The sequence below is a fragment of the Ursus maritimus genome, unplaced genomic scaffold (assembly GCF_017311325.1).
Source record: "Ursus maritimus isolate PB19 unplaced genomic scaffold, ASM1731132v1 scaffold_18, whole genome shotgun sequence".
Lineage (NCBI taxonomy): Eukaryota > Metazoa > Chordata > Mammalia > Carnivora > Ursidae > Ursus > Ursus maritimus.
Genome location: NW_024424230.1, coordinates 47,554,917 through 47,582,753, shown reverse-complemented (window position 1 = coordinate 47,582,753; position 27,837 = coordinate 47,554,917). Strand labels below are relative to the sequence as shown.

The window sequence follows — 27,837 nt, the reverse complement described above, 5'->3', positions numbered from 1 at the left end:
TCTCTGCATGAAGCCTATTAAAAAAAAAAAAAAAAAGGAATAAGAGCTCTTAACTACCTTATATTACCTTTTCTGTATTATGGATTCAAGACTGAAACACATGGACAGTGAATGATTTAACTAAGAATGTATTAATACATCCATCAGTCCCCTTACTGCCTCTTTGTTTAGGGATATCTTTGACCACTCTCTCACTAATTCTCAACTTCCATGTAGTTATCAAATTCCCTTTAGTCTACTAGTCTTTTTCCAATCAATTCCATTCTTCCTATTCCCCCCCTTGTTGCTGATCTAATTAAGTACTCACCACTTTTACTTAAAGTATTACAGTATCTTTCTAATTGTTCTCTCTGATTTCACTCTTATCTCTGATTTAACTTTCATACAATTACCAACTTACCATTCTAAAGGCGTTGATGTAATGGCTCCTCTCCCTTGTTCCCAAATCTTCAGTTGCTTCCTATTGTATACATAGAATAAAATTTGCACACCTTGAACTTGGCCTTCATACCCATTTGTGGTGTGTCTTCAGCCTGTCTTTCTAGCTTTATCTCCCACTGATTAAAATCCCTCTTCCTACCTTGCCCTTCAGTTACATTGTGCTGTTCCCCTTTTCTGAAATATTTTGTCTACTTTTTTCATTTATTTAAGCATTTTCTTTAGTCAGGATGTCCTTATCCCCTTTCCTTCTTGATCTTAACCATCTTTCTTTCAGAGATCCTAGATCTCATCATTGAAATTATTTTCTGTTTGCCCTATACTAACTTGTTCTTTGTTCTTATTTTATTGCATTTTATGTCTGTTAGTGTAGTATTTCTCTTTCTGTTAAAACTGTGAGCACTCCTATTCATCTGTGTAGCTCCCACAATACCTTGACTGTGATAGGGACTTAATGAATGTTAGTCTTAATTTGACAGAACAGTGCTAGATGTCACAGGATTTTATGTGATTACTTACAGATTCTGTAGAGAAACTGCTAGAAATTCAAACAGCAATTATTTCAGATTAGAATGGTCACAAGGAGATTTTATTGGGGCGCCTGGGTGACTCAGTCAGTTAAGCGTCTGCCTTCAGCTCAGGTCATGATCCCAGGGTCCTGGGATTGAGCTCCTTGGCAGTCTCCCTGCTCAGCCAGAAGTTTGCTTTCTTCCTCTTACTCTGCCCCCCCCTCGTGCCTACCCCCCCCCAAATAAATAAATGAAATCTTTAAAAAAAAAGAGATTTTATTGAGGGAATTTAGTTTATCATACATATTAAATCATAAAGTTTAAGATAAACTGAAAATTGAAGTGTTTAGGAAATGAGTAACCTTTAAATATTTTGAATTGATTCACTTTACTGGGAGTAGGGGTAGTATATTTAATAATGGTAATAAGCCTATACAAGGAGAAGAGAGTATACTACTTATATTTCTTCAATTCTTGCATATATCTTGAGAATTCCCCTGAAAATTTATAAGGGTGATTCCTCCAATCAAATAACTGGTGTCAGGTGACATTAAAAAAAAAGGAGAAACGTTATTTTTATTCTGCAGCAAAGTGGTGCTTTAGTTAAAGATACATGATTGTTTTTTTATTCCTATTTCCTTGAGACATTTCATGCAGTTGTGACTGTAGATTGCCAGATAAAGAGTATGATTTTAATTGGACACTAAAGAGCGTCAGAAGATAATACAACTTACGTATCAGTTGAAAGTGCAAATTGAGGTAGTTTTCAGTTCTTTTTTTCATATCAAATTTTTTATTCTTATAATATGCTTTTCTTCCCTTGTACTGATCAGTGATGTCAAAAGACAGAAGGAATCATTTTTGGTGTACTCAGAATTTTTTAAAAAAGTCTTTGGCCTTAACACTTACTTGAGAAAAGCAGATATAGTTCATTTATTATTTCCAGAACCTAAAATTAGCATTTTTGAGTAAAATATTAGACATGATTAATATGTACCAACATTTTCCCCTTTCTTATAAGCATTTTATAATTTATACTAATGAATCTATTACCTTGAATTATAACATTTTAATTTGTTCTTTGTGACTTTGTTTTAAACTACAGCTATACTTCTTTAGTGTACTGGGCTTAATTGTTGAAATTCATGTATAGTCGGGGTTTTTTTTTTTTTTAATTTTTTTTTTTTTAAAGATTTTATTTATTTACTTGACAGAGATAGAGACAGCCAGCGAGAGAAGGAACACAAGCAGGGGGAGTGGGAGAGGAAGAAGCAGGTTCGTAGCGGAGGAGCCTGATGTGGGGCTCGATCCCAGAACGCCGGGATCACGCCCTGAACCGAAGGCAGACGCTTAACCTCTGTGCCACCCAGGCGCCCCTGTATAGTCGGTTTTCATTGCAATTGATGGTATTTTAGTTAGTGTAATTCTTAGCTAATTTTGAGGTTTTTCTTTTATTAGAATATATATAATTTCTGCAGTGAATCATTTACATCATTGCAAATGTAACTTAATACCAGCAGAAATGTTTACTTATAATTATTTCAATTTATTATGGTTAGCAGTATGGAAAAGTTTCCAAAGTTTATATGTGCATGTGTATACATATGGGATTTAAGTAGCATTCTATTCCTTAGCTTTGCTGTGAGTAAGCAGTAATAATTTATCAGCCATAAGTTAATAACACAGAGTTATTGGTTGTGCTTTTTAAAAAGAAAATATAATATCCCTGGTTATCCAAAATATGTCTAGATGTCCAATGCTTTTGAAGAATATACTTTGAAATCTAGATTTCAAAGCCTTAGATCAATATAGATTCTGGATTTATAAGCTGATCTTGATTTTTTTCCTCATGATATAACAGTAACTGAAATAAATACATTAAGAGAGAAAGTTATAAAGCCATTTCTTTTCTTTCAGAATTGTGGGAGACAATATAAGCTTTTTTTTTTTTTTAAGATTTTATTTATATATTTGACAGAGAGAGAGACAGCCGCAAGAGAGGGAACACAAGCAGGGGGAGTGGGAGAGGAAGAAGCAGGTTCCCAGCAGAGCAGGGAGCCCGATGTGGGGCTTGATCCCAGGACCCTGGGATCGTGCCCTGAGCCAATGGCAGACACTTAACGACTGAGCCACCCAGGTGCCCCGACAATATAAGCTTTCATTCTGAGACACTGAGTATTTTGGTATCATGGTTTATAAAATTTGGAGCATTTTAGAATAGCAGTTACAATATGTCTTAATATAAGTTTTTTTAAAAGTTCAGGACTCTTAACCAAGAACCGTGCTTTTTCTTATTTTTGATATTTAGAGATATTTTCCTTGGAGTTTAGCCATATTATCTTTTTTTGTGTACGGGTGAAATTTCAGATTTAAATGAAGAGCAGGAAGCATTTCTCTTGTTGAAAACTAAATTTCTTTGGAATGGCTTTAGTTGGCACATTACTTAGGTACTTTCTGAGGATGTTGCATTTTTAGCTCTTAAGTTTTTAGATCTCCTTCACAGGCATGGAAATAAATTAGCAGTATTCTCTGCAGAGCTGGCCAAAAACCAGCCAAGTATTTTAGAAGTACTGATATTAGGTAGGTATTTTGGAGGTACTGTTAACAGTTTTATAAAGTTACTTTATGTAGTGTTATTTACAGATTTTTCTTTAATATAAATTGAGTGTGAAAAGTAGCAGCAAAATATGAATAGACCACATGATGTGATACACTTGTGTTTTTAGGTTAGTGCTAAGATAACTTCACAGGCATTTCTTACTTACCTGTTTATTCCCACAAAGGCACATATTAAATCTTACTGAATATGTGAGCAACTCATAATTTTCCCTCTAGAATGTTATGATACCTTTATATAACTTTTTAAATTCTGGTAAATGATACTACGTTGAATATATGAAGATTTGATAATCCAGACCATATCTTCGTGTTTGATGTTTTTCTTATTAACTCTGAACATGCTGAGTGCTATGTATACAAAGTGAGAGAGTATTAAATGATACTGTACTTACAGTGTGTCTATTTTCTCTTATATGCCATACATCCATTCAAACACAGTGTGCCTTGTAATACATAAATATATTTAATGTGACTAATTGAAATGTGATTAATATGAGTAGGAAGGCCTAGTAATTTGAACGAAGTGATAAGATTTATTTATGTATATACTTTGGTGTGCCTACATTCTTTTGAGGGATGATCTTCACTTTGAAATAGAGGAGTGGTCTCTTGAAGATTAATTACTGAAATGTTTGTTTCCATGTGTCAAAGAACATTATATTACGTATAGTTGTATTGCAGTCAGTAAGAAAAATAGAGGGATGTTGGAGAGCTTGTCGTTTTTCCTCTTCCTTCATTTTCTCTCCTCTGAGAGAGAGAGGCTTATGTGTATAATTTTTTTGTGAAGGACAAAGATGACAGGAGAGTCATAGGATGTTATTATTAGAAGAGATCTTCATTTTACCACTGAGGAAACAAGTATGGAGAAGTGGAATACCTACATAGTAGAAAGCCGTGATGCTTAGCATTTCCTTTCTTTTCTGAGGATTGAAAACTTGTGTTTTGGAGTTGGAAGAACTAGATACTGTTTCATTCTCTGCACAAGATATTCTGCAGAATCGTTCGTTTTCTTTCTCACGTTATCTGTCAATATTCAGGTAAATAGCAGTAAAATTAAATGCTAGTCCTGTGGAAGATAGTGACCCGACATTTCAAGTGTATTAATGTTACATTTTTCTTTAAAATATGTGCATGTCCTGGGAACCACACTGGTGTTCCCACTATGTTCAGGTAGGTTTTAGGTGACCTTCCCAAACCTTTTCTTCCTTTGAAGGAAGTGCATTATTTTTATTATGCAGCATAGGCTACATTTCATTACTGTTTCTTTTCTGAAGGATAAAAAAATGTAACACCAAGACAGTAAATAAGTAAAATTATTTTATTTGCAATCCTTAAGTCATCCACACATTTTTCATAAAACTTTTCATAAACATTGTTAACCACTATGGTTCCCTCAAGGAGAATTAACAGTAACAAATTATTTGATTTAAACTACAATCTGAATAATTTAAATAAGCTGAAATTAGTCAACATGTGAGTGATATTCATAAATGAAAACGTTGACTGTCCTGTAGTAATCAATGCATAGCTACAGCTGGTTGAAGGGGACCAAATCCATTGAAGAGGCGATTTGGTTCCATTTTACCAGCTCTAGCAAAGCATTGCAGTGCTGCTAGTTTGGGGTACAAAAGAGTTGAAATGATTTTTATTTGTACAATTATGTAGTTACGGACTTTCTACAAATGTTAGAGATTCTCATATCAGTACTTCAGTCATTACATGTAAACCTTTCTATTTTGAAGGCACTTTTCCTACTATTTTCTACTCGAATGGAGCAGAGGTCTTTGCCCTTTAACATTTTGTTGATGCATTAAGGAATTATCGATGTACAGCTTTGCATAATTCTTAAATGTAGACAATAACCTGTTTTAAAACCAACACCATTTAAAGGAACAAATAGACTTTGATGTATTTCAGAGTACTATTTTGTATTTCTGTTTAGGCAGTGTACCAAGTAAGTATGCTAATAGGGAAGAGTACTGGTAACCTTTCTACCGCTGCTCCTTTATTTAGTATTATACTTGAGGGCTAATAGCAAGTTGCTGACAGAGAGGGGGTGGAGGAATATGAGTGGCCTTAAGAAAGTACCTCTGCCCTTTGGTTTATAAATAGATCACATGTGTATTCAGTGTATTGCTTGGACTTGTGTTGAAAGGAACTACTACCATGCATGCCAGCTTTTTTCTTTGTTTTTGCTTATGTAGTGTTACTAATCATAGGTTAGTAATTTAACCCTTTTCAAAGTCTGTTTCCCTGACTGAGTTCTCCATCATTTTGGGTACAGATTGCCTAGTTACTTCCATTATCAGCTTAATAATACATGGACTTGTGGTGGATAGCTATAATCAATGAATTTGAGTATTCAGATCTACTACATGAGTAATACTTTAAAAGTCAGTACAGCAAATTTTTGTTATAATGTGATTTCAGTGTTGCATTTCAGTATCAGGGAAGGGATATCTTCTGAAATATACTTGTAAATAAAACTTTGAGATATTATAGTTTGCCTATAAAGTAAGTACTTTCAGTGAAATATAAAGAAACAGTTACTGTTTTGAACTAAACTGGGAAAAGGTCAACACTAATTCAGGCAGTATTCAGACAGTTCTCATATTAAGTATATTCTGCATCTGTTGGTTGGTAAGTATCCTGCTGCTGGTGAAATTAATGTAACTACAATTCTTTCCATTTATTCTAATAGAAATGAAACAGGTGTTAAATTGCCTGGACTTAAGTGCTGAAGATAGCAATAAAACTGGCTTCTATTTTTACTAATTATATGGGAGCTGTTTAGCAGATCCAGTTGCTCAAGTGTGCTTTTGGATGGCAGTTCAGTTTCATATACTGGCCATATTGGGGCAAGGAGAGGCCATGGAAAAAAAATAGTACAGCATTTGATAATGTCAGCATCTGTTATCCCTGTCAGAGAGACAGTTGAAATGTTTGAGTTACACCAGTGTCAGCAGATGCCCAGAGTTTACTATGTACTCAGTTAAAAATGAACAGCTGATCTAAGTGATGGATGTGACATTTTAGAATGATTGAAAAGATTCAAATATGTTCAGTTAAACTTGTAAGCACTAGAATCACTATATAATCTTACTTTTTAAAATGAATAGTAGATGCTGTCATTTTATTTTCTGAGGATTCTGTACTCTTAATATTATAGCAGTGGGACTCTTTGTCACCAGGATGTTTTAAAATAATTATAAAAACTTTCATACCTATAGAATAATGGATATAATTTTTCTCTAATTTTATAATGCTCTATAATTTTACAATGTTATAAAACCTGAGTATAGTAATACCCTTTGAGTAGTTTTATAGAGGAACCTGTACTTTTGAGATACATATTTTCAGTTATAACTGTAGTTAACCTTAGAGCCATTTCTGTTCAACTTGGGACACATAAAAATTTTCAAATATCTTTATGCTTTTTATACATGTCTGAATATTCCAGTTGAAATAATACTTTTAGTAAGAAGTGATTAGAGTATATGAATATTAGTATTTCTTTTTCTCTAAATCTATCATAGTAGCTTGAAACTGGTACTGCTTATAAAGTATTGCCAGCAGCTTTATTATTTATGATTTTTGTTAATATATAAGTGTATATTACGTAAAATAAATTTTATATAAGATACAAAAAAAGTATTGTGATATCTCCAACACACTACAAATATCATGTTTGTAAAAATTGAATTGCTGTTGCACAATACCAGTGGGAGGTGATTATTCTGTGTAAATTGGTTTCTTGACTATAGTGTTTTCATTTTATATGCCCCTATGGAGAAAGCAAATTCAAGGATAATATCGATAATAAATTAATTTCTTTTAAATATTTGGCAATCTGTTACCAATGTGCCTTGTTAACCTACAACTATGGTGCAGAATTTTGTCATTTTCCCTGCATAAATCATATGTTTTAATTTATTCTAAGTACTAACAGCATTTAAAGCAAAGACTGGGTTAAGGGCCTGATTAACTTGAGGACAACACCACCTTTTTTTTTTTTTTTTTTTAGAGTAGAATGTTACTTAAAAGATAGTCTTTTCGAATTATGACTATGTAGCTTTCACAAAAGAAAGCTTAAAACAACAAAACTTGCTTCAGAAATTCCTCTTATGTTAGTAGACTATAAATTTATCAAACTATCAAGAGCAGTCGTTAAAATGTAATGATGTCAGTTTTTGTTATATCTTGTTATTCTTAACAAATCAGTTGATCCTACTAATGCGATATATACTTCAATTAAGATCATAATGTGGAGAAAGAAAATAGGTCGTGTGTATCCCTTATTCTTTTGTTCTGGTAATACTGATTTCTTTTCTGTATTCTGTATTCAAATTTTAATCATGTGAGTACTTAATTTAAAAATGTGTAAAGCATAGTATATTTTAAACTTAAAAGATTTAAAAGGAGTTTCATGATAATTTTAAATCTCCTTAGTTGAACTTTTTTTTTTCTTCACAAATAGAAATCTTCCCAGCATTTAGTCTCCATCTAAAAGTAGTACGTACATTTTTATGGTGTTAGTATTGCCAAAGGTCATCTCTTTGATACCAGGTTAATTTACCATATGAAGGTCATTCACATAGAAAGAAGCAAAGGCTTCTTTTAGCTGCAGTGTAGTTCCCTCCTGGCAGTTTATTGCCTACCAAAAATACATACTTCTTTACATTCCATAGCATTGTATGTTCATATGGGTACATAAAGAAGTATGTACTCTGAGTAGGTTTTACTAAGTTGTCAGCTGTAAAAACATGAAATGTTTTATTTTCCCATTTGTTAGTAAAACATTCAGCTTACTGATACAGAGCAGTGGTAGATCATTTGCAGAGACTATCAAAGACTAAACTATAACACATTTACCTGAAGCGTGGCATTAGTGCCATTTATGGCTCCTTGTTCTTGGTGGATATAGACACTTCTAAACACTAACCAGTTATCTGTTGAACTTTGTCCTGCTGGTTGTTTTTGCAAGAGATTCATAGAATCAGTGGAGTTTTTACAGAGTATATTTCAGAAATTGGTAAGATCAGCCTAGTGTTTCTTCATAGTCTTCAGAGTGAATTTCTTCTTATTTGTAGTTTGCTTCTAGATCCTACAAGTAGATAGTAACGAATTCAGTGCAAATTCTTTTTACAAACTAGATATCTTATTGAAAACTTAACCAGTTAACTAATTAGTACTTCTTCTGATATTGACTCTAAAGTTGAGAGAACAAGGAGAAAAACTAGATCTTTTTAGAGTGTGAGTGAACTGAATTTTTAAGGATGATGAATTTTTTGTTATTTTTTTTTAAAGGTCACAGATAAGGAACTCATTATTATTTGAAGACTTCTTTCTCATTTCTTTGTCTTTATTAATTACTTACCTGAATTTTGCATTTAGGTGCTTTTGTTTAGGTTGAATACATATTTGAATAGGTGTATAAATACCTAATTTTGGTGAGTTTGGTTCTTTCGATTCTTTAATTTTTTTTAATATAAAGGATAACTACCTGCACCATCAACTTTTCTAAAGTCTCACTGAAAAGAATTGAAGGGTGTTAGCCTGTGGCACTGGGGTTCGAGCTTGATCATTTAGCTTGAAAGGACATTATGGTTGGAGAGTTGCCTTTAATTATTGTGGTATTAAAAGGTTAGTTTAAAAGAACACTGTAAGAAATTTTCGTATTCGGGAAAGGAGAAAACAAAAAGGCAGGGAAAGTAGAATTTCTGCAGCCCGTGATAAACGTTAGTGTAGCTCGTAGAGAGCAGATCCGAGTGTAGCAGTAGATGGCCCCGCGCTGCAGCAGTGTCAGCAGTGCAGTATTAGGACTCACCATGCACATTCTCATGTATTTTTGTGACCAACTAAAAGTTAGCATTAAAAAGTATTTTGCGATCTGCCAAGTCTCTTGGTTAACTAAACCTTGAAATAGACAATAGTTTTTTAAAAAGGTAGTGTCCTTTGGAAGCAGGATGCGATTTACTAAGGATGCAAAATCATTATTTAATCAGAAACAAAGACTAAGTTTTTAGTTATGTCAGTGACACTAATGGATTTGTATATTTTTGAGATCAAGAATTATCTGATAAGATACTTGAAGCAACATTCCTTTTTACACTACATAAGCTGTCTACTTGAACTGTGAAATGAGGCATTGCCGAGATAAACTTTAACAATAGAAGCATGTATCGAGTCAATAATAGGTAAGCATGCAGAAAGTCATAAGCATCCTTAAAAGTGCAGGCCCCTTGTGGTGCTGTTACCTGTAAGCTTAGTGCCATGCAGCATTTGCAGGAGGAAGAGAGATAATGACCTAGAGAGTCACATCAGCAGCAGCCATCTCCTCTTGATTGTTCCTTCACTCTATTCGCTGATTCAGCACTTCTTTCCTTGAGCCGAGGGAAGCAAGGGGGCTGGTATGAGTGAACACAGAACCTCACCTTTTAAGATACATTTGAAAAACAAATGAACAAACAAAAAAACTCCAAATAAGCCATCTTTTCCCTCTCCCTTCCCTTCGCCTTAAAAAAAAAACAAACAACAAAATTGAATCAAAGTTGGCCATTTGATTTGGAAGGTCATATTACCAGTATTGCACAGATACGACCTTGTATCTGCTGTACAGAAAGTTAAGCAACCAAGGAAGGTTGGTATAATGGCCAAGAAAATGAACCTTGCTCATTTTCAGATGAAATGCTTCAGAAGAGGGGAGAAAGTTAGAGAGGAAGTTAATTTTATAATCTAAAAAAGAAAAAAAGCCAAACACCAAAACACACCTCACTCCCCCCAAGTAAACATTCACCCTATTTCCCTTTGCCCACCAGAATACATTAGGTTCTTCTGACTTCTCAGGAAATATTCTGTATCTTTCTTGCTGTGAAGTTGTTTTTTGGTTTTTTTTTTTTTGTTTGGTTTTGGTTTTTAGTTTCCAGGATTAATTGGTAGATCTGTAGTGAAGCCACCTTGTCATATCCAGAGGTCAAGTCTGCAAGCAAGGTCAGGACTTCCACATGGTCACTACAGAGGTTAACTTATATTCTTCTCTCAGTGGCCACGGGCTAAACTGTTACAGCTTTATAGGCAGCTAAGCATTTGAAACATGCACTCCCAGGCAAACAGGCTCTCTTGTGCCTCTCTCTTCCCTGACCATATTTAGTCAACCATAGCAAAAAATAGTCTCTCAGCTGTCGATTGTCGATCCAAAAGCTGAGGAAGCCTCTATCTTGCTTTCTGCCTATTGATTGTTCATCCTGCGGTCCACACACTGCTTTGCCATTTGTTCTGCCCTTTTTTTTTTTTTTTTTTTTAAAGCACTGCCAAATAAAGCGGTCTCTCATATTTCCACTTACATTTCCCAGATTTTCACTGAGCTTGCGCTGAGACTGGGAAAGCCTGATGCGGCTGTCACTATACTTAGAAGCACCGCAGAGAAAAAAAGGAAAGAGGAAAAATATTACCCTGGCTAGTTGCAAGACAGTCTTTAGACAGATCTGGAACAAGTAAAATCCCTCTGCTGCCAAAATATATTTCATAACCTAATTTTTTGTTGGTAAAAAATATTATGGATGATGATATTTTACATAACTGAAGGCCTGAAGAGATTTTGCAGGGTTATCTTTAGAGCTAGTTATTGCTACACATCCTTCTTAAATTTAAGGAATAATATTTGAGTGGAAAATATGTAGAAATGGTAAGTAGAACCTATATATTAAAGATGGAGAGAGATCATTAAGGAAGAGTAGTGTGTAAGTGAAATCTTAGAAAAATGCTACTTAAAACTTTTAATTCAGTGTCAGTTTCAGTTAATTTTTTGTAGTGCTTAGATGAGAAACGGTCTGGAGTGCTTTTGAGTAATTGTGTACTTTTATATTGAAACTATATTTACATACAGAACTATTAAAATGCATTTTTATTCTATTTCATTTTCAAATGTGAAGTATTTTTTTTCCTTCTTTTTGACATTGCCACTCTTTTAAATTTTTTGAAATAACATTTAGGCGTGATCATTTCTACTTTACCAGAGACTATGAAATAGTCATTAACCTAATCTATAATGAAGCATAATAGTATATGCTTCAAAGAAAAAATACTTTTGCTCTAAATTTTAATAGCATATTCACAATAAATTATAATATTGAAATTTATCTTTTTAACCAAGGAGAAAAGAATATTATAACATCAAATCTAATGTACTTGTGGAGATACAGTTTTAAGATTTTACAAACCTGAAAATGCCCCAGAGAAACTTGTTCCTCCCTAAACCAAATCTATACCTTGTTCTTAATTCAAATACAGTATTCTGTTAAGTATTGATCCAATTAAGATTCAAGAAAAACTATTACCAGTTTTTTAAGCTCATTGTCCTACCTGGGAAGTTTGTCCTTGACATTCTTTTTGTCTTTAGCATTTAATACCGCAGCAGGTGAATTATTTTGGATGGCTGTTTTAAAGCAGTGACATAAAGAGTACCTCTCTAGACATTTGGCAATTTTGAAGAGCCAGCTTTTCTAGATATTGGAATACTTTTACACATATTGTGAGAAGATGACACATGTCTCAGTTTAAGATAGGTTAATTCTCAGGCTTCTAAATCGCCTCATTTTTTTCTAACCATTTTGTAGTGGTGAAAGGTTTTTTTGTTGTGGTTGTTACTGTTTTTGTTTTTAAAGCAAACATATAATGTGCTGGGCACTCTTCTAAATAAACCCTTTTAAATTTTCAACTTCTTTGAGATAGAATCGGTGATTCTTCTCACATTTTATAGATGAGGAAACCAAGGCATAGAACTTAAATAACTGCTCGTCACCAGCCATTCACCTTGCTAATGCCAGAATTTGAACCCAGATAGTTTGGCTTCAGTCTTTGAGCTCTTTACCACCACACCATGCTCTTGCTCTGGTTTGTAATAATGAAACCAGTGAGGGAATTACCACTCTTGGGGACTTGAGAGTATACCAAAAATTTAATAGGTTGCTAATATCCTTGCCTCCATTATATTCAGAAAATGACTGTTCATTTGATTGTTTCTTCCTTTGTTCCATTCAACAAAACTTTGAGCTTGTTTTACTAGGCATATAAAGGGAATATAAAGATAAGTAAAACGGGGCCCTGGCTTAAACATAGAAGGAGAAATAAGAACTGACTGGTCATTTAAGAGATAATTTTGGTTGTCTTTAGTTTAAGAATGCTCGAGTACTCAGCTTTACATCTCTTCTGCAGCCTGAATTGTTGCATGTCTCTTTCTCATTTTGAGCTAAATTCTATTCTTAATGAAATTAGGCTAAATTAATGAGCCTTTTAATTGTGGTATCTGTCAAAAAAGAGTTTGGGGGGGGGGAATAAAAGCACACCAAAAAAAGAATTTAAAAACATCTAACTAATGTCTATTCACTAGCTATAAGTAGATGAAAGAAACTATAAACCCAGCTATATTCATTTATTAAAGTGATTGCCATGGATAGCATCTGGGTATATATCTTCCCAAGCTTCTTGTCTGCATCCATTCAGATGGGGGTGGGTATCTAACAAAAATATGTTTAGAATATCACATACTGACCTGCTTTTAGTATGCCCTAAAGAACTTCTGCTTGGGATTTGTCAGCTTTCTTAGTAGGTTCCTTTATGAATTCTGGACTAACAGGCTTTATTAGTTTTATTATTTGAGGGATTGTTCATTAACTAAGCAAGCATTTAGTAAACAGCTTGTGTGTGTTATAGTTCTTTCTAATGTTTTTTTACATTAATATGTAAGACCTCCACAGTTTAGCTCCTTGGGTTTGTTTAGAAAAATGTTGCGTATCTCTGAAGAAAGATTGTAAAGCATGGCAGGCCCTAAAAATGGACCCACTGCCATTTGACTGCTACATACCAATGCAGACAGCTGCTTGTCCCTCTACTTCTTAGAACTCATTTGTTCATCATTCAGCAAACGTTCGAGTATTACCATGTGCCATGGATTATACTAGGCACCACTATTAGTTGTTCCGGAACTTAATGCTTCTTTGGCACTATTCACAAATGCCTGCTTAACTGGTAGTAAGATCTTATCTTTAAACCATCCATGTCCTTAACCTCTTGGAAAACAACCAGATTGAGAACTAAAGAAGAGTGTTTGGGCATTAGGGAAAATGCCTCCAATACTGTGCTCTACATGTGGGAGCCTGTTGACTCAATAAAATTACTGATGTGCTGAACTGGTAACACCTGATCCCAGCAACCCTGTGAGCCTGAGTGCTTGCAGCGTAAGTCTCCTCTTCAGGAACGACAGCGCTGCAGGGGACAGCCAGCAGCGGCTTGCCTGGTTGGATTGTGGGCTCCTCAGATTATCCACCCCACGTAAGTGGGACTAATTAACAGAATGGATTGGTTCTAAAGTGAAAACTTGCTCTCTGAAAATCTGAATTTTGCATTTTAGTACCAGGATTTGATTGACTTTATAGAGTGTGATCTAGAAAGGGCTGGGATCATTTTTGTCACTTCTGACAGTAGCCTGGAATTACCATCTTTCTTCTGCTCTGATACTTCAATTACACATTTTATACTGAGAGGAAAAAGCAAAAAGATATAAGGTAGTGAGAGAATAGAGAGGCAGTAGGCTTTCAGGAATACATATTCAAGAAAGCATATTCTGTTTAAGTGCCTTACTAACCTGAGCCATTGGCTCTCTTTCTGAGAGGCTTCAGCTTTCTGTAGCTTTTTCATTTAGGAAGTGCAAAAGCCCGGAAGAACAAGTTAGTGATGGCTCCATCTCAGTGGATAGCTTATGCCTGGAGAAGGAACTGCTCCTCTTTCCCTTTCTTTCTTTTGAGTTATTGGCAGCATAATATGGGAAGATACTTCTGGAACAGGAATGCAAGGTAGTGGGAAACATGGTTTCATAAGAACCATCTTCTCAAGGATATCCATTCAATAATGTGACTTAAAAAAAAAACTTGATGAAATTAACATGAACCAACAACTTATAATGTAAAAGTTACTGTCATATTTATATATCTTGGCTATAAGTAGTAAACTTAAAGGATTTTAATATAGTAAGCCTAAATGTTATTTTAGTGTTTTGACTAATTTTTAAAATCTAATATATATGCATAGCTAAGTCAAATACTACTACAAAGCTTATAATGAAAGAGAACTGTGTTCTGCTTTATCCCTCTTCATCCCTTTGTTCCCCCCTTCCCAATAACTTCCAGCTTATCCTGCAGGTTTCCTAATTTATCAATTGTAGCTTTTATCTACTGATTTCATGTCATGAGAAATTAAGATTTAAAACTATTGACATCATCTATTACCACCATTTCTCTCAACATAATCCTATCACAGTTTTTGTTTAAAGCAGTGTTTACATTATTACCTTATAATTACATTTTGTTTTTAATAAAACTTTTTTTCCCACATGATTTAATACTTACATCTTCTAAACTCTCCAAAAGAATCATAGAACCCTTATAAATTCCATTTCTCACATGGTCAAATGTGTAGAGTACTAGATAATGCCAAATCCAAACATTTGGTAATGCAGTGTGGTACCACTACTTTTCTCCATTAAGAATCTGAGGCAAAGTTAAATAATATCTAGTATCTCTATTTCTTTTTTAAATATTTTATTTTTAAGTAATCTCTGCACTCAATGTGGGGCTCAAACTCACAACCATGAGATTAAGGGTCACATGCTCTACCAACTGAGCCAACCAGGTGCCCCAATATCTAGTATCTTATTTTAATCCAGTGAAAGAAGATTAGAATCCTTGTAGTTACTGTAAACGAACTGAAGCAGAAAACCTAAGCTTTGTATGAGGTCCGCGAGTGGGATTTAGGAGTTTGTAGACTCTCTCAAAATTGTAGGCAGACCTATACAATGTGCATTTCTCTGGGGGACAGAGGGGAGTCCATAGTTTTCCAAAGAATTCTCTCACACTTAGCAGTGATTATAACTTTAGTAACAGCCACTGAAAGCTATCTTTAAGCTGTGATTCTCAATACACTCTGGGTTATAAACCTGTTTTAAAATCTGATAAAAGCAATTTTAGAGGTTCTTGGATCCTCCAGAGCCTGTTCTGCGATTTCTGGGGCTTCCTACATGGGATTCATAGACTGCTACCATTGAAGAAATACGTTCTGGGTAATGTTAGGCCTTATTCTCATATGAGTTTTCCACATAAAATCTTCCTGTTAAGAAAAGTTACTAGTATATGGTAAGAAAAATTATTTCTAATTTTACTTTTTTGGGAGTGGGCTAGGTTTTTCTTTAAGACACATCATTTCTTTAAAAAAAATTTTTTTTTTTAATTTGAGTGTAGTTGACAGACAATGTTACATTAGTTTCAGGTGTGTACAACATAGTGATTGAACATCTCTGTATGTTATGCTGTGCTCACCACAAGTGTAGCTGCCATCTGTCCGCATACAGTGCTATTAAATATCATTGACTATATTCTCGATGCTGTACCTTTCATCCCTATGACTCATTTATCCCATAACTGGAAGCTCATACCTCCCGCTCCCTAAACCCATACCGCACTCCCTTCTGGCAACCATCAGTTTGTTCTCTGTATTTATAGGTCTGATTCTGCTGTTTGTTTGCTTATTCATTTGTTTTTTAGATTCCACATGTAAATTAAATCATACAGTACTCTCTGACTTGTTTCACTTGGCATAGTATCCTCTAGGTCCGTCTGGGTTGTCACAAATGGCAAGATCTCATCCTTTTTATGTCCCAGTAGTGTTCCATTATATATATATGTACACCACATCTTCTTTATCCAGTTCGTCTATCAGTGGATATCTGGATTGCTTCCATATCTTGGCTATTGTAAATAATGCTGCAGTAAACAGGGGTGCACAAATGTTTTCGAATTAGTGTTTTTGTTTTCTTTGGGTAAATACCTGGTAGTAGAATTATTGGATCATATGATATTTTTCTTTTTAATTTTTTGAGGAACCTCTGTACTGTTTTCCATAGTAGCTGTACCAATTTATTTTTCCACCAACAGTACACTAGGGTTCCTTTTTCTCTACCTCCTCGCCAACACGTTATTTCTTTTATCTGATTTTAGCCATTCTGACAGGTATAAATTGATGTTTCCATTGTGGTTTTGATTTACATCACCCTGATGATTAGTGATGTTGGGCATCTCTATTGGACATCTGTAGGTCTTACTCAGGTCCTCTGCCCGTTTTTTAATCAAGTTGTTTTGTTTTTTTGAAGTTTAGTTGTGTAAATTCTTTACGTATTTTAGATATTAACCCCTTATCAGATATATCATCTGCACATATCTTCTTCCACTGAGTAGGTTGCCTTTTGTTGGTGGTTTCCTTTGCTGTGCAAGAGCTTTTTATTTTGATGTAGTCCCAGTAGTTTATTTTTGAAGAAGTATCACTTCTTGATAATTACTTCTGCTTTTTTATGCTTTACTCTTTGATGGTCCTTAGGAGAACTGTCTTTCTTGCCCTGGAAATATTTTGTTATCCTTAAATTTAAAATACTATAATTACCATTTTGCGTGTTTTAATATCAACTAGATTTAGCCCTGCTAAATGACCTATATCAGATTTTTAACTGTAGTTCATGATAATCTACCAGTTACAGGAAATTTGTCTTTTTATCACTATTATTCCTACTTTGTTGTTGTTGTCACCTGGCTGTTCTTTATTAACTCTTTCATTAATAGATACTATATAAATTGAACCTAAGAATTTCCATAAGACCACAAATATGTCCTTGTTTGGGTGTATTTCTTTCTGCTTTGGTTTTTTTTCCTCTTACGATGTTTTCCTCTTGTAACACTCCCATTCTAATTTGATTCTATTCCCCCAAATGGTGATAGTTTACCTCTTAAGGCTTCAAAAAGTTGCACATTAGAGATTTACAAAAAAATATAGCTAATTTGTCTCTGAGGGCGTAATTTTCTTCAAAGAAGAATGTTTTTATTTGATTTCAAAAGTTTCCTTTATGTATTTTTCTAAAGAAAATAATGAAATATTTAATTAAATATCAAATTATGTAAATATCAAAATCATGTAAACTTGACTTTCAGTGCAATGCGTGTTTTACTATCTAAATTACCAAGACCATGGATTGTGGATGAGAAGAAAGACGATGGTTATACTGCCTTGCATCTGGCTGCCCTTAACAATCACGTAGAAGTGGCTGAACTATTGGTACATCAGGTAGGAAAAGCTGTGCCATAATTTTTAACGGTTTTAGACCATTGCTGTTCATTTATTTATTACTTCATCAACTACTTTTTGGTAGGTTACAGTAAAACCCCACGATGATGCGTTTTCAGATATGGTACATATTCATTCTTCTGCCTAAACTGGTTCTTAAATAGAGGGTAGTGCTGTATATATGTGTGTGTGTAAGGCGATGGAGGGTATCCCTTAGCCCCAAGTCTTCCCTCCTACAGTGTTGCTGGATTGGTCCGATGAAACAGGCATCAACAGATTTTCCAGAATCACTGCCACTGTTGTAGAAGTATCCAGCAGCCATAGGACCAAGAACCATTATGTCGATATCTAAGCTCGTGTGGCCAGTTGCCATCAGGTAATACCAGGCTGCAGCCAGGATCTGGGGATTCGGGTCATGACCACTGCTGGACTCCTGGAATCTGTGGCTGGATAGCAGCACAGGTTTACTTCAGTCATTTCATTCATCTCTGTAATAAGATGATGTAACATTTTTATGAGATTGGATTTGGGGGAATTTATTTACTGTAGTTTTATGACGTTTTAGTTTTTCAGCAAAATTTTTAGATACACATGCCATAGAGAAGCACTGAAGTTACCAAAGAATTATCTGGGATCTCTGACTTCAAAAGGAACTTACAGTCTAGTTAAGAAGATGAAATAGCAGAATTTAGTAAATTGTTCATTATGTGTAATTAGCATCACATTATAAGATGGATACTCCACGAACTATAGAAGTTTAGATAAAGAAATAGTTTGAAAGTTAAACTGTTTTCCCCTGCCATTTTAAGGCTTAACTATAATTTTTTTTAACTGAAGTATAGTTGACACACAATATTACATTAGTTTCAGGTATACAACATAGTGATTTGACAATTGGAATGCTATTCATTAGGCTATGCTCACCACAAGCGTAGCTGTCGTCTGTCACCGTGCAGTGCTATTACAATACCATTGACTAGTAAGCCCTTATTATTAAAGTTACTGCTCTTAGAGGTATTGTGATAATTTCCTTTTCAATCCAAAGTACACATAACTGACGTTATGCCAATATCACAGCATCTTGATTATTGTATTTTAGTAAGTCTTGAAATCAGTTGAAGTAAGTCCTCCAACTTTGTTCTTTGTTCTCCTTTCTCAGAATTACTTCAATATTTTAGATCTTTTGAATTTCCCTGTAAATTTTAGAATCAGATTATTAGTTTCTATTAAAAACTCTTGGCATTTTGGTTGCTCTGCACATTTTAGGTATATCTTCTTTTTTAGATTTATCTTTAAGTAGTTTTTTCATGCTATCGTAAATTGTATTGTTTAAAATTTCAGTTTCTAATTGTATATTGCAAACATACAGAAATGCAGTTATTTTTGTATGTTGACCATATTTCCTGTGATTTTGCTTCAATTACCATAGATCATTAGGGGATTAGAAATTACAACCACAGTGAAATACTAGTAATCTACTACTACTACTACCTACCAACGAAAATGACCAAAATTAGCCAAATGTTGGTTAGGGTGTGGAGCATTTAGAATTCACATACATTGCTGGTGTTTTCAAGGCAGCCATTTTGAGAACAATTTGGCAGTTCTTAATAAAGTTAAATACATATTTACTGTACAACCCAGCAGCCCCCTTTCTAGAGTGTACCCAAGAGAACATTTCCACACAAATACTTACACTAAATATTTGTAGCAGCTTTATTTGTAATAACCTCAAACTGGAAGCAAGCCCAATGTTCATGAACTAATGTCTAGATAAACGAATTATAGTAGATCATACAGTGAATACTACTTTGGAAAATCTAATAATGGAAAAGTTCAGGAAACTTAAAAGTAAATCCGTCACTTTCTGCATTTAGGGAGAACAGGCATGATAAGAAAACAAGCTGAGATCAAGTTCTTCATGATGGCGCCCAGAGAAACAGAAGTAATAAAAACAAATCAGAAACTCCCATCTTCTAGACTATGTCATAGCATTACTGGGGTTTCAGCTCTACCTGATACCCCAAGCAAGGGCACAGGTGGGGTTTCAGAGTTCTATTCAGAGGGCATGAAGAATATGTAAACAGAATGATAAAGTTTATCTTCTGAATTTGTAACCCTTTTCTTAGTTTCCTTTTTAAAATTATTATGCAAGACATTGTATAGGGCAGTTTTACATGTTATTTTTCTTAATCCTTCCTGGAGGGGAGGAAAATTTCTTCTTTCTTCCCTTCTAGGTTCTTTGGCTGGTCTAATAATTAAATCGACATGAGACATAACAAGAGAAAAACATTTAATTTTGTACACATGGGAGCTCAGAAAAATGTGAGACTCTCCAAAGTGACCAAAGTAGGCAGCTTTTATACCTTCTAAACAAACAATTATTTGTGGAGAATTCACAAAGGGGTTTGCGCTTGGGGTAGCAAATAAATAAATGAAGTAACAAAGTTTATTTATATAGTCAGTTCTTGGCCCTTAATTCCTCATCTCTGGCAATAAGGATGCCTTCTACCCTACAGGTACAGGGAGGATAGGCTTCACATGGGGAATTTATTTCCTGCTTTCAGGGGAACAAAGGAAGGTCAGAGTGTCCTTGCACTGGCTGTTTCCTAAGTAACTTTAATTCAAAATAATCAGTATGCGAAAGTGGCATTATTTGGGGCAGCCCACCCTGAACCCCATCATCACTGACCCTGTGAAATAGGTTATACTATAGACTGTGTTGGAGCCAAGGAAATGAGTGTGATATGGCAGAATGCTTGCTTAAGTTCTTGAAGCTCTAGGTCCCTTGGTGCCAGTGAATTCAGGATTTTGCTTCTCAGTTCCTTTCCTCTGTCCTTGGCATCAGCTGTTCTCATATAGTGCTTTGACTATCCCAGAACCCTGGTAGGACTTTCTGCTTTCCCTTTAATAAGTATTTTTATGTACTAATTAATTAAACATTGTCTTCTCACCCTGCAGCGAAGTTCCTTTTCACTGAATAAGAGCTCAGTCATGCAGCAAGAGGAGGTGACCTTATTAGGTCATTAAAGTAAATCTAAATCCAATATGAGGATTCACTAATAGAACTTTTTAGGAAATACTATTTAGAGTTAAAAGGAGCTAATTATCTCTATTGTCGTATAATGGAGATTGAGAGGGAGCTGTGTTTGAGCTCTATACTGAACTTTGTTCCTTAACTATTCCTATTATGGAGTCACCATAATAAATAATTATTGTAAACTTGCTGTTCTATCTCAGGAAGTTTGCTGTTTCATCCAGTTTTTGCTGTATTACAGCCAGCAACTGTTAACGAGAACAATGTTGCAGTAGCTAGAAGAGAGGAAAGTGGTCAGCAGTGTTCTGTATTATTTATTCCTCATGAAGAGTTATAGATTTAGTGTTCGTGGTTGTCAAATTTGAGTATGTAAACTTTGTTCTTCTTGTTCAGGGTAATGCTAACCTGGATATCCAGAATGTGAACCAACAAACTGCCCTACACCTTGCTGTTGAACGACAGCACACCCAGATTGTGAGGGTAAAGTATTTACTAACAAGAATCTTACCTTATAGTTGTGTCTTAACCAGACAGATTTCTAGAAGGTCTTGAAAATTATTCATAGTTAGATTTTTCAAAAGGCATAGTTAGATCTAAATATTATGATTTTAGGCTAATATTTTGCTTTAGTTTGGTAAAGAGTTTTTATTTACAATAGGGAAAATCTTAAAACTGTGATATTCAAAGTCTGTTGTATAAATTTGTTGCCAGACTTGTGACTTCCCAAAATATTAAATCAGAGAATTTCAAAGTAACATATAAATTGGTTTTTAAAAAGTACATTCCCGGGGCGCCTGGGTGGCACAGCGGTTAAGCGTCTGCCTTCGGCTCAGGGCGTGATCCCGGCGTTCTGGGATCGAGCCCCACATCAGGCTCTTCCGCTATGAGCCTGCTTCTTCCTCTCCCACTCCCCCTGCTTGTGTTCCCTCTCTTGCTGGCTGTCTCTATCTCTGTTGAATAAATAAATAAAATCTTTAAAAAAAAAAAAAAAAGAAGCCCCTCCTTTAAAAAAAAGAAAAAAGTACATTCCCTCTTAATTTGTATAATTGAGAGTGAACTACAATTAAAAGCTTAGGCTGGACGTTTGCTGCACAGATTCCAAAAAGCTGAAATATGTATTTTTATTTGACTAATCTGATATTCCAGAGAAAATATTTGAAAGATTATCGGCTTAAGATTTTTTTTAGAGCAGTGATTCTTAAAGTTTAGAAGCTGAACCAGCAGCATCAGCATCACCTGGGACCTTGGTAGAAAATTCTTGGGCCCCACCTCAGACCGACCAAATCAGAACCTCCAGGGGTGGGAACTAGCAATCTGTGGTTTAACAAGTCCTCCAGGTAATTCTCATGCATGTTCAAATTTGAGAAACACTGTCCTAGAGTGACATTTTATGTAAGCTTTTGGGAACAAAGTAAAAACAAAAACACAAAAACTAAACACCACCAAAAAACGGTAATTTGCCAAGACAGGTAAGACCATATGCTTGAGATTGGCTTCTATTTATGGTGTTTTTCTAAAACTCTGACAGCATTTGTAGAAGGAATCAGGAAAATCAGTAAAGCACCATAAGTAAAGTCTTAAATATGAAGTTGTATTTACTACTTAAAATATCTTTGAGGTGTATCAATTATGCATTTTAAATAAGAGGTGGTAGTTTAGCAAACACCTCACATTTATTGTTATTTAAAATTCCTCTTGCTCAAACTGAGGTTTGCTGGAGGGGAGGGAGGGAGAGGGGTGGGGTAACTGCGTGATGGACATTAAGGAGGCATGTGATATAATGAGCACTGGGTATTATGTAAGACTGATGAATCACAGACCTGTACCTCTGAAACCAGTAATACATTATATGCTAATTAACTGAATTAAAAATTTTAAAAATTTAAATACTAAAAAAATAAATAAAATTCCTCTTGCTAAAAATTCTTCATTTATCTGTCATTTTTGGCTCTTCCTTATGACTACATTTGGAGAAAATTGACCAAAGAGAATGGAATAAATAACTTGCTGGTTTCTTTAAGTAATAGAAGAATTACAAACATTTATGATTTGGTCCTATTGGAAGTACTTAAAATATCCTAACTCACATATCTGAAATGAAAAGGAGAAAAAAAGGGGCGCATGGCTGGCTCAGTCAGTAGAGCATGCAACTCTTGATCTTGGGGTTGTGAGTTCGAGCCCCACATTTCGTGTAGAGATTACTTGACAAAATCTTTTTTGTTTTTAAAGATTTATTTATTTATTTATTTGAGAGAGAGAGTAGTGGGGAGGGGCCAAGGGAAAGAGAGTCCTAAGCAGTCTCTGCATTGGGCTCCGCGCCCGGGCTCACAGAGCCCAATGTGAAGTGAAGCTTGATCTCATGACCCTGAGATCACAACCTGAGCTGAAACCAAGAGTTGGATGCTGAGCTGACTGTGCCACCCAGGTGCCCTGAAAAAATAAAATCTTTAAAAAAATAAATTAAAAAAGTAAAAGAAAAAAAGTCCTAAATTTCTCCCAGTTATCTTGATCTTAGAGTTGATGAATTAAGCCACATGTTGGTTCTCATTGCTTTCTGTTTCCTCCGATTGGGTATATTTGAGTAGACAGAGCTCATCACTATTTGTAAAGGAGCCACAGGAATTTTGAGAGTAGCAAGTGAATATATAAAGATAATTAGCTTTAGTGTCAGTCCCTTCAGGTAGGTCCAGGGCTCTGTCACTTTTAACTTATTTTATTGTATTTTATTTTATCGTATTTTATTTTATTTTAATTCAATTAATTAACATAGTGTATTATTAGTTTCAGGGGTAGAGTTCAGTGGTTCTCAGTTGCAAATAACACCCAGTGCTCATTCCTTCAAGTGCCCTCCTTAATGCCCATCACCCAATTGCCCTATCCCCCCGCCCACTTCCCCTCCAGCAACCCTCAGTTTGTTTCCTATAGTTAAGAGTTTCTTATGGTTTGTCTCCCTCTCTCATTTTGTCTGTGTTGCTTTAGATATGTAGTAATTTCTTATGGGCCAGAGAGACCTTAGCAAAATGAGATGTCTTTCTCTTTTAGCTTTTGGTCCGTGCAGGTGCCAAATTAGATATTCAGGATAAGGATGGGGATACTCCTTTGCATGAAGCTCTGAGGCATCACACCTTGTCTCAACTACGCCAGCTCCAGGATATGCAAGATGTGGGGAAGGTTGATGCTGCATGGGAGCCATCCAAAAACACAGTGAGTAAATTAATCTTTAATTCAGTACTACTGGAAGTATCTTTTAATGCAAGATCTTATATTTATGGTTAATTTAATCTGTTTCTGATAAAATATTTATCAGAACTGCACATGTAGAAATTTAGTTTATGGACTAAGTAATATTTAATTCTGACTATATTACTTCAAATTCTTACTGAAAGTTGTTTGGCTGGTTTTTAACTTTAGCCATTCATATGGGTGTGTAGTGGTATGTTGGGGTTTTGATTTGCATTTCCCTAGTGACCGCTGATATTTTTTAAAATTTTTTAAAAAATTATTTAGTTTTGAGAGAGAGAGAGAGCGAGCACAAGGAGGGGGAGGGGCAGAGAGTGAAGCAGACTCCCTGCTGAGCAGGGAGCCTGCTGTAGAACTCAATCTCAGGACCCTGGGATCATGACCTGAGCCAAAGGTAGATGCTTAACCAACTGAGCCACCCAGACACCCTGATTTTTTTTTTTAAAGATTTTATTTATTTGTTTGAGAGAGGTAGAGAGAGATTGAGAAAGCACGAGTGGGGGAAGCAGATTCCCTGCTGAGTGGGGAGCCCAGTGCGTGGCTTGATCCTGGGACTCTGGGATTATGACCTGAGCAGAAGGCAGACGCTTAACAGACTGAGCCACCCGGGCGCCCCAGTGACTACTGATATTGAACATCTTTTCATTTGCTTGTCACTCACATATATTTGATGAGGTGTCTGTCCACATTTTTTGTGCATTGTTTTGTTGAGCTGTTTTCTTACTCTTGAGCTTTGGGAGTCTGAATTCAAGTTCTACATCCGATATGGGATTTGCACATATTTTCTCCCCATCTGTGCTTTGTCTTTTCATTCTTTCAGTAGTGTTTTTAGAAGAGCAGAAGTTCCTAATTTTGATGAAGTCTGATGTATAAATTTTTCTTTCATTGTTTGTGCTTTTTGTGTCCTATCTGAAAAATCTTTGCCAAACCTAGAGTCACTCCTCTTTCGTACTAGAAGTTTATTAAGTTTTAGCTGTTACATTTAGGACTATGATTCTTCTTTTTTTTTAATTTGAATTCAAGTTAGTTAACATACAGTATATTATTAATTTCAGGGTACAATTTCGTGATTGATCCGTTGCATATAACACCCAGTGCTCATTACATCAAGTGCCCTCCTTAATGCCTATGACCCAGTTACCTCATCTGCCCACCCCCCTCCCCTCCAGCAACCCTCAGTTTGTTTTCTATAGTTAAGAGTCTTTTACGGTTTGTCTCCCTCTCTATTTTTAGCCTTTTATTTTTCCTTCCCTGACCTATGTTCATCAGTTTTGTTTTTTAAATTCCACATATAACTGAAATCATACAGTAGTTGTCTTTTTTTGACTGACTTATTTCGCTTAGCATAATACATTCTAATTCCATCCAGGTTGTTGCAAGTGGAAAGATTTCACTCCTTTTGATGGCTAAGTAATATTCCATTGTGTGCATATATACATATATAGTGTACATTTACACATATACATATATATGTATATATACATATATACTTTATGTATGCTTTTTTTTTTTTTTAAAGATTTTATTTATTTGACAGAGACAGCCAGCGAGAGAGGGAACACAAGCAGGGGGAGTGGGTTGGGGTTGCAGGTGCCCCTTCGGATCACCTTTGGATAGATACCTAGTAGTGCAATTGCTGGATTGTAGGGTAGTTCTGTTTTTACTTTTTGAGGAACCTCCATACTGTTTTCCAGAGTGGCTGCACCAGTTTGCATTCCCACCAGCAGTGTCAGAGGGTTCCGCCTTCTCCACATCATTGTCAACATGTATTGCTTCCTGAGTTGTTAATTTAGGCATTCTGACTGGTGTGAGGTGGTATCTCATTGTGGTTTTGATTTGTATTTCTCTGATGATGACTGATATTGAGCATTTTTTCATGTGTCTGTTGGCCATTTGTATGTCTTCTTTGGAGAAATGTTTGTTCACGTCTTCTGCCCATTTATTGACTGGATTTTTTGGTTTTGGGTGTTGAGTTTGATGAGTTCTTTATAGATTTTGGATACTAGCCCTTTATCTGATATGTCATTTGCAAATATCTTCTCCCATTTGGTAGGTTGTCTTTTAGTTCTGTTGATTGTTTCTTTTGCTGTGCAAAAGCTTTTTGTCCTGGTGAAGTCCCAGTAGTTCATTTTTGCCTTTGTTTTCCTTGCCTCTGGAGACATGTCTAACAAGAAGTTGCTGTGGCCGAGGTCAAAGAGGTTGCTGCCTGTGTTCTCCTCTAGGATTTTGATGGATTTCTGTCTCACATTTAGGTCTTTCATTGGACTATGATTCATTTTGAGTTAATTTTTATATATAGTATGAAGTATCAGAGATCATTGTTTTATATGTGAATGTTCCAGTTACTCCACCACCATCTGTTGAAAAGACTTTTTCTACAGAATTGTCTGTTGTGCCTTTATCCCAATTCAATTAACCATATAGGTGAGTCGTTCTGGATCCTGTATGCTTTTCTGTTGATCTGTGTCTTTAGCTATGTGATCCCAGCCCTACTGTCTTGATTACTGTAGCTTTATAATAAACATTCAACCCAGGTAGTAAAAGTCCTCCCACTTTTTTCTTTTTTTACAAAGAAAATTTTGTTCTAAGTCTTTCACCTTTCCATATGAATTTTAGAATCATTTTTAAGATTTTTAGAATCATTTTTATTTTTAGAATCATTTTTAAGATTTTTAGAATCATTTTTATTTTTAGAATCATTTTTAAGAAGGGGTTCCAAGACCAAAATGTTTGAGAATTGCTGCCTTTCTATATGACTGTTGGTAAATTCTCTTAGCTCCTGTGTGCCTCCTTTCTCATTTTTTTTTTTTTTAAGATTTATTTATTTGTCAGATAGAGCGAGAACAGTAGGCAGAGGGAGAAGCAGGCTCCCTGCTGAGCAAGGAGCCCGATGCAGAACTCGATCTCAGGACTCCGGGATCATGATCTGAGCTGAATGCAGATGCTTAACTGACTGAGCCACCCAGATGTCCCTCCTTTCTCATTTTAAAAAGGAGGGAATGGAATAATTACCTCCATAAGGTTGTTGTAAAGATTAAATGAGTTAACTCATGGAAAGTGCTAAAAATAGTATTTGGTCCATTGTAGATGCTCTACAGATGTTTGATAACATGTTTGAATGAGTAGCTCATATGATATCAGAAACTGATTTATCTCCTTCTCCATTTCTTGGCCCAGTTCTTTGGTGTTGGTTCTTCTCTCTGTTTTCTCTCCTCTTGCTATTTCATGTTGGTTGCCAGCAGCTCCAGTGTTACATTGAGTAGAAGGAACTACTTTTTCCTCAGTATATCCATCAGAAGTCCTCTTCTTGAGTTTTATTGTCCTAATTGACTTGATTTGTCATTCCTGACCTAATCACATAGATGAGGTGGATATCTGACTGGTGTCACCTTCTTTGGTCCGCCTGTAAATCTAGAGAGTGGGTCAGTCCTCAGACTATACCGGAGAAAACTGGATTGAAGGGGGGAATGGATGTTAATGCCCACCATGTCTATGTAGGCCATAAGTTCTTTCCAGACGTGTATTCGTATATAATACACACACAAACATGCACACACACACACACACACACACATTTGGTGGTGAGAATTGATAACAGATTCCTAAGGGGAAAATCATGACTCTTTTCATTTGATTTCAGTTAATAATGGGACTTGGTACCCAGGGGGCGGAGAAGAAGAGTGCAGCATCTATTGCCTGTTTTTTGGCTGCCAACGGCGCTGACCTTAGCATTCGAAATAAGAAAGGTCAATCGCCGCTTGATCTCTGTCCTGATCCAAGTCTCTGCAAAGCACTGGCAAAGTGTCATAAGGAAAAAGTCAGGTTTGTATCATT

At 35.4% G+C, this 27,837-nt stretch overlaps 1 protein-coding gene across 1 annotated transcript in view; it reads left to right on the top strand.

Annotated features, from left to right (window-relative positions):
• Positions 1-27,837, top strand: part of MIB1 (MIB E3 ubiquitin protein ligase 1) — a 127,787-nt gene that overhangs the window by 79,149 nt on the left and 20,801 nt on the right. Inside the window, exons 13-16 of the mRNA XM_040632663.1 lie at positions 17,594-17,726; positions 21,157-21,243; positions 23,806-23,967; positions 27,644-27,825. Of these exons, the coding sequence (XP_040488597.1) occupies positions 17,594-17,726; positions 21,157-21,243; positions 23,806-23,967; positions 27,644-27,825 (564 nt within the window). The remainder of the gene's footprint in view (positions 1-17,593; positions 17,727-21,156; positions 21,244-23,805; positions 23,968-27,643; positions 27,826-27,837) is intronic.